This window comes from Oryctolagus cuniculus, unplaced genomic scaffold, assembly GCF_964237555.1.
Source record: "Oryctolagus cuniculus unplaced genomic scaffold, mOryCun1.1 SCAFFOLD_68, whole genome shotgun sequence".
In the NCBI taxonomy this organism is placed as follows: domain Eukaryota; kingdom Metazoa; phylum Chordata; class Mammalia; order Lagomorpha; family Leporidae; genus Oryctolagus; species Oryctolagus cuniculus.
In genome coordinates, this window is record NW_027208392.1 from 472010 (window position 1) to 484335 (window position 12326).

A 12326-nucleotide genomic window follows, 5' to 3' on the forward strand; every position below is an offset into this window, starting at 1 on the left:
CATTTGTGGAAATACTCGTCTTTTTTTTTTTTTTCTGGCAGTTTTTATCATTGTATTATGACTATAGATAAATGGACTTTCTGCTTTCACTGAATCTCTAGAGGCTTGTAGTGGGTGTGGCCAGAGAGCTCTGTTCAGTTTTCAAGGGTAAAGGGTATGCCTAAGGTGACACATCCAGGTTTGACATGGTAAATCTTTTTTGAATCAGAAGGGAGTTATATTCTGTTCAGCTGAGTTCTTCTCTTCAATGGAGACCAGTGCCTGAGTACTAAATCAAGTGGGTATAATATTCACTATGTCCCAAGGACCACATAAGGATCTGTGCTCTCAATGTGGGACCTCTGTCCTTAGTGAGAATTAACAGTAAATCTAGTCTTCAAACACCTGTTTAGCTGGGAGCCTAGGAAAAAGTGCTCAGGCAAGTAATATTGTGAAAAATTAGTTCTAAGTAATATGAAAGATAACCCAGACAAAACAGCAGTCCAGCAAATCATTCAACCTCACTGAAACTACCAGCGGCTACATCATTCATTTTCTATTAAATCTGTTTATAATAAGATTTAATTTGATGAACACTTGCAAGAAGCTGTGGGGACTTAAACAGGGATGAAGAGCTATTTCTTATGGGTAGTAATGGAGTTGAAATGGATTAGTTGCACAGCTATTATCTAGATGGGAAATAAAAGAGCTACTGCAGCTAGATGCATCATAGCATTTGTAGCCCTGTTGTCATGGGATAGCCAGGCAACCTAGGAAAAGTGTTCCTCCTGAGGGTATCCTGAGGAACTAACTGAATGTAAATCAGATTTATATCAATCCAGAAAGGACTTTGTAAATTGGAAGGAATAAAAATACACATTTTCAATAAAAATGAGGGCCACCTGCAGGAGCAGGGAATAATGCAACAAAAAAAGGTTGTGAAAAATTATAAGTTAAATTAATACAAAAATGTACTACAGGGGCCAGCACTGTGTCACAGCAGGTTAATGCCCTGACCTGAAATGCTGGCATCCCATATGGGTGCTGGTTCAAGACACGGCTGCTCCACTTCCAATCTAGCTCTCTGCTATGGCCTGAGAAATAGTAGAAGGCCCAAGTGCTTGGGTCCCTGCACCTACATGGGCGATCTGGAGGAAGCTCCTGGTTTTGGATCAGCACAGTTCTGGCCATTGTGGCCAATTGGGGAGTGAAGCATTGGATGGAAAATTCTCTCTCTCTGCTTCTGCTCTTTCTGTGTAACTCTGACTTTCAAATAAATAAATCTTTTTTTAAAAAAATACTACATTTATGCTCCTGCTTCTCTATTGCAATGGGTACGACATGGATAGACTTCATTCCATGTTCTTGTCTCAAGGCAATTAGGAATAGAATGAAAAAGAGTAGAAAAGTGGCATCATGAATGAAAAAGGCATTATGCATTCAGTAATACAGGAAAATTCAGATGAGTGTTGCAACTTATAGGGTTTGAGGTTGTCCCTTTAAAGAATGAGGGTAATGTGTGTGGCAACATCTACTTGCATAATCAAATAGACCTTGGGTAGTGGAGTCTAATCCAGATGTGCACACAGATAAGTTGAAATTTCTCATGGGTATATAGGTCACCACACACTCATTCCCTTGTGTTGCACACAACACTTATTATCCAGGGCCAGGGTACACTATTATGGCTGGAACATGTGTCACTTGATATGCCTATGGTCACATCACTGGTTTGCACTACAATAATGAGGGGAAAGAATCCTGGGTGGCCAAAAAAGCAGCTATAAAACAAGTAACTTTGTAATTGATGAAGATGGTATTCCAAATAACTGTTGAAATAACTGTTACTCAACTTTTAAATATTTATTAACAAAATTTACACAAGAGAGCACAGTTCAGTTCATATACTTGATTCCACTCAGAATAATGAGAAACCAAAAGTTCTGGTTGAATAAGAGAAAAATTTCTGAAGAGCGGTTAACCACTCTCTGTCACAATTCATTATGAAAACTGCCCAATACTCACTAAGGTGTGATTCCACCAAAGAATTCTTCCAAACAAATTATACTTCAGGGACTTCTCTCTGTAATCTTGCTATGTTTTGTGGAAGTTTGCCTAATAATAAAGGTATTTCCTATTACAATAAATCATAGGATTTTTTCTTTCTGTGAGTTGTCAGGTAACCATTGACAGGTGACATATGGTACATAACTTTTCTATGCATGTATGTTTTCTCATTTCAGAGTCTCTTCATGTGAATTGATTAATGGCAGAAAATTTTTTCACATTCATTAAATTGACATTTTACTGTATGAATTCTCTGGTGTTAGTTGATGTTTAATTTCTTTTTTTTTAAGATTTTTATTTATTTGACAGGTAGAGCTACAGACAGTGAGAGAGACAGAGATAAAGGTCTTCCTTCTGTTGGTTCACTCCTCAAATGGCCACAGTGGCCAGAGCTGCACTGATCTGAAGCCAGGAGCCAGGTGCTTCTTCCTAGTCTTCCATGTGAGTGCAGAGGCCCAAGCACTTGGGCTGTCTTCTACTGCTTTCCCAAGCCACAGTAGAGAGCTGGATTGAAGAGGGGCAGCTGGGACTAGAACTTGCACCCATATGGGATGCCAGCATAGCAGGTGGAGGATTAACCTATTGCTCCACAGCGCCGGCCTGATGTTTAATTTCTGGCTATGGTTTTTTGAGTTCTATTGCACTTGAAGGGTATCGCCTTTCTTGAGTTGCATATTTATGCAAACCTGAATTCTATGAAAATATACTTCCACATTCATTACACTCCTAAGAAACCACTTGTGTGAATTTTCTGATGTATAATGCCATTTCTGACAAATGGCTTTTTGTCACACTAATAATATTTCTGAAATTCTTCATTTTCTTTAACAATTTGTGTTATTTATTTGAAAGTCAGAGTTAGAGAGAGACAGGGAAGCAGAAAGAGGTCTTCCATCTGCTAGTTCACTCCCCAGATGGATGCAATGGCTGGAGCTGCAGTGATCCAAAGCCAGGAGTCAGGAGCTTCTTCTGGGTCTCCCACGTGGGTGCAGGGACATCTTCTACTGCTTTCCTAGGACATAGCAGAGAGCTGGATCAGAAGAGGAGCAACTGGGACTAGAACCAGTGCCCACATGGTATGCCTGCATTTCAGGCCAGGGCTTTAACCTACTGTGCCACAGCGCTGGTCCCAACCTTTCTTCCTTATGGGAGTGCCTATTGTATGGGATGTAATTTCCAGCAAAAGGCTCTGTCACATGGTTATGTTGACTTTGGAAAAAGTCCTTCACATTCATTATATCCTTAAGTTCTCTCCCTTGTTTGATCTACATGTTATGAGGTATTCCTTCTGACAAAAGGCTTTCCCACATTTATTACAAGATTTCCATCATGTAATAAATTCTCTGATGTTATATTGTGTAATTTTGGCAGAGTTTTCCAACATTCATTCCATTCATAAGGTTTCTCCCCCATGTGAATTCTGATGTTTTATGAGGTGTTACTTATGGATAAAGGCATTATATCCAAAGTGTTTTCCCCCATATGAATTAGATGATGTGCAATGAGGGCTGAATTATGGGAAAAAGCTTTCCAAGTCATTATGTCCAAAAGGTTTCTCTTTATGTGCATTTTCTGATGCATTCTGAGATGTGACTTATTGCCAAGGGCTTTTCTACAGTCATTGCATTCATGAAGTTTCTCCCTGGTGTGAATTCTGTGGTGTAATATGAGCTATGATTTATAACATGATTTATAAAGGCTTTTCCACACGTACTAGATTCATAAGGTTTCTGCCCTGTGTGAACTGTTTTCATATGAGTATAACTTATAGAAAAAGGCTTTTCCACAGTCATTACATTTATGAGGTTTCTCCCCTGTGTGAATTCTCTGGTGCACGATGAGGTGTGACTTTTGTCCAAAGGTTTTCCACAGTCATTACATTTATGAGGTTTCTCTCCTGTGTGAATTCGCAGATGTTTCCTGAGGCCTGACTTGTATCCGAAGGCTTTTCCACAGTCATTACATTTATGAGGTTTCTCCCCTGTGTGCATTCGCTGGTGCACGATGAGGTGTGACTTGTGTCCAAAGGCTTTTCCACAGTCATTACATTTATGAGGTTTCTCCCCTGTGTGAATTTGCTGGTGTATGATGAGGTTTGACTTTTGTCCAAAGGCTTTTCCACAGTCATTACATTTATGAGGTTTCTCCCCTGTGTGAATTCTCTGGTGCACGATGAGGTGTGACTTTTGTCCAAAGGTTTTCCACAGTCATTACATTTATGAGGTTTCTGCCCTGTGTGAATTCGCTGATGTATGAGGAGGGATGACTTGCGTCCAAAGGCTTTTCCACAGTCATTACATTTATGAGGTTTCTCCCCTGTGTGAATTCGTTGGTGTATGAGGAGGGATGACTTGCATCCAAAGGCTTTTCCACAGTCATTACATTTATGAGGTTTCTCCCCTGTGTGAATTCGCTGATGTATGAGCAGGGCTGACATTTGTCCAAAGGCTTTTCCACAGTCATTACATTTATGAGGTTTCTCCCCTGTGTGAATTTGCTGGTGTCTGATGAGGTCTGAGTTTTGTCCAAAGGCTTTTCCACAGTCATTACATTTATGAGGTTTCTCCCCTGTGTGAATTCGCTGGTGTATGATGAGGTCTGGCTTTCGTCCAAAGGCTTTTCCACAGTCATTACATTTATGAGGTTTCTCCCCTGTGTGAATTCGCTGGTGTATGAGGAAGGATGACTTGTGTCCAAAGGCTTTTCCACAGCCATTACATTTATGAGGCTTCTCCCCTGTGTGAATTCGTTGGTGTATTATGAGGTGTGACTTTTGTCCAAAGGCTTTTCCACAGTCATTACATTTATGAGGTTTCTCCCCTGTGTGAATTTGCTGGTGTATGATGAGGTTTGACTTTTGTCCAAAGGCTTTTCCACAGTCATTACATTTATGAGGTTTCTGCCCTGTGTGAATTCGCTGGTGTATGAGGAGGGATGACTTGCGTCCAAAGGCTTTTCCACAGTCATTACATTTATGAGGTTTTTCCCCTGTGTGAATTTCCTGGTGTATGATGAGGTCTGGCTTTTGTCCAAAGGCTTTTCCACAGTCATTACATTTATGAGGTTTCTGCCCTGTGTGAATTCGCTGGTGTATGAGGAGGGATGACTTGCGTCCAAAGGCTTTTCCACAGCCATTACATTTATGAGGTTTCTCCCCTGTGTGAATTCTCCGGTGTACTATGAGGTCTGACTTCCACAGAAAGCCTTTTCCACATTGAAGGCATTTATGAAGTTTCTCTCCTGTGTGAATTCGCTGATGGTGTATGAGGTATGACTTCTGTGTAAAGGCTTTTCCACAGTCACTACATTCATGAGGTTTCTCCCCTGAGTGAATTTGCTGATGTTTCCTGAGGAATGAATTTTGTCTAAAGGCCTTTCCACAGTCATTACATTCGGAAGGTGAATTAAAACTGAGTGATTTTCCACAAGGTTTACATGTGTAAACTTTTTCCCTTGTATTTAGTCTCTGGTTTATTGCAAGATGTGACTGGTGAATGACAGGTTCAACATACATAATGTACTTATAAAATTTCTTTCTTGTGTGAGTTTGTTGATGCATATTGAGGCTAGAATTTTCATGGATAGCTTTTTCTATTTGTGTTGCTTTTCCAAAAGGGACAGTTGACTTATTATGGTTTTCTGCCATATGAACCCTCTCAGATTTACAGAACATCTTTCTTGTGAAGACTTTTGCTTGTCCAGTGGGTCCAAATGGCTGCTTCATGATGTGAATATTGTCAAGCTGACTAAGAGGCTCACAGAACTGGAGAGATTTTCCAGGTATCTTAGTGTTATCAAATTTCTCTCCAGCCTGTAGTTGATCAGGCCCACTGGGGGGATACACAGTGTGACATTTATTGCATTCCTCAGGCTTCAATCCTGAATAGATTCCCTTTTTAATAATCAGTGTTGGAACATGGCTTGAATTTAAACTAAGTGTTTTTCTTAATTCAATTCTCTTGAGAGCTGATGTCTTGTTATTTTTCATAAAATCCTGATTCAGATTTTTGTCCTGACTTTCCTGGTTGATCCTAATCAGGTCATCCCTTTTCATGACCACTGAAATGAGAAAAAAGCAATCATGTCACTGAATCACATGTAACTGTTTCTCCTGGCATACTCATGTAAAGGGAATGAAGTTACTTGTTATCCAAATGGCATAAGATGTTCACAAAATCAGTATGAGGTACTTATTTGTGACCATTATATGGTTTTTCTCCTTAATACATTAATATACCATAAGGTTTCCCAATGTTCAAACATGATCCGTTCTACTATGGGAATTTGTCAAGGATGGTAGAATGACTTTTGTGCTATGATGTGTGGGATACCTGCATCTCAAAACAGTGTCAGTTTGAGCCCTGGCTACTCTGCTTTCAGTACAGCTCTCTGCCTATGTAAACTGGAAGGAACCAGATAATGGTTCATGTGCCTGGGAACCTGTGAGAAACTAGGGAAGACTAGAGGGATTCTAGAGTTTTGGCTTCAGACTAGTTAGACCTAAGTGTTGCAGGCATCTGGGAAGTGAGCTAATAGAGGACCTCTTTCTCTCTCTCTCTTCTCTCACTATCACTCTGCCTTTCACAAAGATGAAATAACTATAAAATATTTTAAAGAATGGGCAAATATGTAATAAAAACATTCACCCACTACCTAGCAACCATTTTTTCCCTGTGCTTTTTCTCCAGTTTATTTTTATAAAAATTGTGTGCTTTTTGCTTCTCTGATATCTCAACCATAAACATGAAAAAGTTTTACTGATCATTTACTTGCAGGTGGAGAAGAGTGAAATGTGCCTGTACTTTAAGCAGGACAACATTTAAGGAGTAGGACTTAAATCTATGAGTGTCTCATGCTCAGTCTTCCTAGGTAAACGTCATTTGTGGGATTTTTCAAATGAAAAACTACTTTGTCTCTACTCTGTGACAGCTTCCCCAAATTCCTAAGGACACCCAACACCTTCAGCTTCTCAGAAGTACAACAGGTACAGAAAATTCCCAATATACGACTTTAGTTAAACACTCCCAATCAGTTTGAAGAATTTGTTTTTGCAAACCAGGATGTGCTCATCTTCTTTCAAAAGTGGTTTCTAACTCATTCTGAAATCATCAGTGCTGGTTACCTCCTCTAAAGTCTTTCTAGAAACATTCCTGTGTGATAATTTGAATTTCTGGAGGCATTTGATCAGTTGCCTCCTATTTTCACTGAAAGCTTCATTTCCTATGTTTTTCTTATCTTTTTATTTGCATATTTTTCAATGATACTGAAAATAAGAGAGAAATCATACTTCAAACTCCACCCTTCAAGAAATCTGAGCCACTCAACATAACCCCATGAGGCTACTTGACCTTAGGTCTCAAAATCTCATTACTTTCTTGGTGAGTCTAGGATCACTTATTTTCATGTTTTATATAAGTTCATGCTTAGTTTAGGATTTCTTTTTTCAAAGATTTACTTTATTTATTTAAAAGCTAGAATTAAAGAGAGAGAGAAGTCTTTCATCTGCTGGTTCACTCCCCATATGGGAACAACAACCAATGCTGGGCCAAAATGAAGTTAGGAGCCAGGAGTGTCTTTCTTGTCTCCCACATGGGTACAGGGGGCCAAGGATTTGGGCCAACCTCTGCACTTTTCTCAGGTGCATTAGCAGAGAGCTGGATTAGAAGAGGACCAGCTGGGACTTGAACTGGCACCAATATGAAATGCTAGTGTTGCAGGCTGGAGCTTTAACACACTGCACCACAGTGTCATTGCTAGCTTCATAATTTCTGATGTCACAGCACAGAGGCTTACTCATGACCATCTTTTATTTTTTTTTTTTTTAAGATTTATTTATTTGAAAGTCAGAGTTACAAGAGAGAGGAGAGGCAAAGAGAGTAAGATCTTCCAACCAATGGTTCACTCCCCAATTGGCCACAATGGCCAGAATTGTGCTGATCTGAAGCCAGGAGCCAGGAGCTGCTTCTGTGTCTCCCTCAGGTGCAGGAGCCCAAGGACTTGCACCATCTTCTACTGCTTTCCCAGGCCATAGCCAAGAGCTAGATGAGAAGTGGAGCAACTGGGTCTCAAACTGGTGCCCATATGGGATGCTGGTGCTCCAGGCTAGGGTGTTAATTCACTGTGCCACAGCACCGGCCACATGACCATCTTTTAGCATTTACTTATTTACTTACTTGAGAGTAAGAGAGACAGAATAAAGATAAAGACAGACAGAAACAGAGCTTTGCCAACTATAGGTTCACTCCTCAAATGTTTCCAACAGACTATAATTTTCTTATTTATTTTAGAAGCACAGAGGGAAAAAAAGAAAGAGACTAAGAAAGAGAGAGTTCACATTTATTGATTCAGTCCTGAGCAAGTTCTATGCCTGGACAAAATCATGAGTGGGAACTCAATCTGAGCAATGAGTTAGAAATAAGTTTCCAGGGGCTGGCATTGTGGCATAGCAGGTAAAGCCACCACCTGAGGTGCTGCCATCACTTATGGGCACCAGTTTAAGTCCTAGCTGCAGACTGACCTGAAAGGCTCTGATTCAAGCATTCATCCACCATCCATGGCTCTTCTCCTTGCTCCAACTTGAAGATCAAGTCAGGTTTGGTAATGCAGTGCCCTATTAATGGAAACAAAGTAAGACTTTGTAAACTCACTATCTTGGGTTATTTAAAGGACTACAGCTTGGTTCAGGAGCTATGCAACAAATGTTCCAATTTGAATCTTTTGTTAGATGGTAGATATTCAGATTATTCACAGACTCAAATTCTAATCCTGCCCAATATTAAACATTATAAAGTGTTCCCTTATTTGTCAAATAGCAAGAAAATGTTATCACTGGGCATGTGATGGGTGTCACTCACCCAAGGAGAACAGGCTGCTGTAGGTCTCCAGCATCACATCTCTGTACAGGATCTTCTGAGCATTGTTCATTTTCTGCCATTCCTCCCATGTAAAGTACACAGCCAGGTCTTCAAATGCTGTCATTACCTATAATAATACACTTCCAGTCAACATGTTAACTCTGTCACAAAATAAACACTGACAGTTGTGTATGGATATGAAGGAAAAAAGGAAGGATATGGTTTCACATTAGATTTGTGGAGTGTTTAGAAAGCCACACGGAGCATTCAACAGAGTCAAACCCATGATCTACAGGCTGTGAGAAATGCCCAACCTAGAGGGAAACAGGAGGTTCAAATCACAAATGCCACATCTGTCAAGGGGAATTGCACAGCAGGCTAGAAGAGGGGCAATACTGACTCTTGACTGGGCAATGTTAAGGAGAAGTATGTAGAAGCATTGAGAAAAAAGGCAAGAAACCATCAGTGAAACTATGATGGGAATGAACAGAAAACAATTTCCAGGAAAACACCATGCTTATCATTTCCAATATGTCAGAGAAAAAATATATTAAAAGACAGGGCAGACATTTAGCTTAGTGTTGTTTATGATGCCACCTCAGAGTGTCCATGACTTCCAATGCCAGCTGTAGTTTCTAGCTCCCAGATAATGCAAACCTGGGGAAGCAATGGTGATGTCACCAATGAAGGAGGCCTATATTCCATTCCTCAATCCTGGCTTCAGTCCTGCCCCACCTGTTTGGTATGCTTATCTAGGAAATGAATCAATGTGTCAAAGCTCTCTATCTCTCAGTCCATCAACTTTTTTCTCTATCAAGCTAATAAATATTTTTAAGAGAGAAAATACAGGTAAGACAAAGAATACAAATTAGCTTTTGCCCTTGTCTATGATTATTCTACTGATAAACAATTGAAATAACATTATACCTAATTAAAGTGAAAGCAATGGAAATACTTGCCCAAAACATTCAAATGATAAACATTTGAAATGACATTATACATAATTAAATGAAAGCAATGGAATTATTTGCCCAAAAAGAGAACCTGGGAATGTCTGCAGTACAATCTGCATTTGTGACTCACTGAGAAAAATGCTTAGAGATTTGTTTCAGAACTTGCAATAGTCACCAGAATTGTGATCCAGCAGGCTAAGCCTCCACCATCAATGCTGGCATCCCATGTAAACAGAGGACTTGACTCCTTGGTGCTCCACTTCCAATCTAGTTCCCTGCTAATCTGATTGAAAGAGCAGTGAAAATGGCCTGAGTATTTGGACCCTTCCACCAATGTGGGAGACCCATGGAGTCCCAGGCTCCTGGCTTTGGCCTGGCCCAGTCCCAGCCATTGTGGGCATTTGGGGAATGAACACTAGATAGAAGATATATCCTTTTGTCTCCCTGTCTCTCCCAATCTCTGCAAGTCCACCTTTCAAATAAATAATCTTAAAAAAATAAATGAGCCTCCAGTAGATTCTTTTCTCCACACATTCCTTATCCTATTCCAGAATCCAATTCAACTTCTCAAAGGTATTAAGAACTCCATTACTCTAACAATTTGAAAACAAACTTAACTGATTTGTGTTCTAGCACTAGGTAACTCTTCCTCTTGCAGAATGCTAAGTGTTTACTTTATAGGTAGCACTAAAACACTGTTCAGTACATCATCTATGTGTAGAATGTTTCAGACATGACCCCAAAAATGTAGCATATTGTGCTTAGTTTCAACTCAATTCATGTAACAAATATATATTTTGCTATAGCAACAGAAAGACAAGAGACCAAACTGCATTATTATAGATGACAGTAATGTTTCATAATCATGCCAAATTCATCATTCATTTCTGTATATTCTGTGATAACAAATTTTATGTTTATTTTTCTATTTTAAAATTTTGTAAAGATTTATTTATTTATTTGAAAGTCAGAGTTACACAGAGAGAGGAGAGGCAGAGAGAGAGAGAGGTCTTCCATCTGCTGGTTCAGTCCCCAATTGGCTGCAATGGCTGGAACTGCTCCAATCTGAAGCCAGGAACCAGGAGCTTCTTCTGGGTCTCCCACATGAGTTCAGGGGCCCAAGGACCTGGGCCATCTTCCACTGCTTTCCCAGGCCATAGTAGAGAGCTGGAACAGAAGTGGAGTAGCCGGGTCTCAAACCAGTGCCTATATGGGAAGTCGATACTTTAGACCAGGGCATTAACCCACTGAGCCACAGAGCCAACCCCATATTTTCCATTTTAATTAACTAGTATACTGGGACTGGCACTGTGGCTAGCAGGTAAAGCCACTGCCTTCAGTGCTGGCATCCCATATTGGTGCCAGTTCAAGTCCCAGTGGCTTCACTTCCAATCCAGCTTTCTGCTATGGCCTGGGAATTCAGTAGAAGATGACCTAAGTCCTTGGGCCCCTGAACCCATGTGGGAGACCCAGAAGAAGCTCTTCACTTCTAGCTTTGGACCAGTGCAACTCGGGCCATTGTGGCAAACTAGGGAGTGCACCAGCAGATGGAAGACTCTCTCTCTCTCTCCCCCTCTGCCTCTCTGTACCTCTTTCAAATAAATTTAAAAAAATCTAAAAAAATAAATAAATAAACTAGCATTAAACACCTAAAATGAGTACTGACAAGCTGGGGAATAATTAAAAAAAAAAAAAAACACTTACAGGTGATATATTAATTTTCTTTCCTCTTAGAAACATGTGGAGGACCCAGAATCATACCTGGGAGAGAAGGTGAATGGCAGGAGTTCAAAGAAAACTCTAGAGGCCAACGCTGTGGCATAATGGGTAAAGCTGCTGCCTACAGTGCCAGCATTCCATATGGGTTCTGGTTTGAGTACTGCCTCCTCAACATACAATCTAGCTTTCTGCTATGTCCTGAGAAAGCAGTGGAACATGGTCCAAGTCCTTGGGCCACTGCACCTGCATGGGAGACCCAGAAGCTCTTGGGTCTTGGCTTTGGATCGGCTGAGCTCCAGCCTTTGCAGTAATTTGGAGGGTGAGCCAGCAGATAGAAGACTTTCTCTCTCTGCAACTCTGTCAATAAATAAATGAAATCTTAAAAAAAAAAAACCTCTGGTTTCCTTCTGCACTGAACAGTGGGGAAAAAAGGGATATAGTAGAATGAATAAAGAAGAATAAATACATTAACCAAGAAAACATCAGCTTCACTGTGGAGGAATAAACCTCTAAAAATAGAAATACATAGGAAAATGCACCCACCTATATTAAGTGGCAGAGATTAAACAGAAGTTATCATTGGTTTAATGAAAGCATTATCTACAAATTTTGTAAAATAATAATGTGAAAGTAAAAAGAAAAGTTGAGTGTTCAAATGAATAAGGTTATCAGAGATAAACATTATGTTGTTATTAAAGTTTATACTAAAGAAAGTTAACAAATACACATAATGTATATTTAATGCAGTGCACTT

The 12326-nt window shown here is 40.0% G+C and overlaps 1 protein-coding gene across 1 annotated transcript in view; it reads right to left on the reverse strand.

Moving 5' to 3' along the window:
• Window positions 1-513: 513 nt before the first annotated feature.
• LOC108176237 (zinc finger protein 665-like) overlaps window positions 514-12326 on the reverse strand; it is a 49171-nt gene continuing 37358 nt past the window's right edge. Inside the window, 4 exon segments of the mRNA XM_051841188.2 lie at window positions 514-4243; window positions 4246-6105; window positions 8564-8656; window positions 8901-9027. Of these exon segments, the coding sequence (XP_051697148.2) occupies window positions 3606-4243; window positions 4246-6105; window positions 8564-8656; window positions 8901-9027 (2718 nt within the window). The 3' untranslated portion in view covers window positions 514-3605.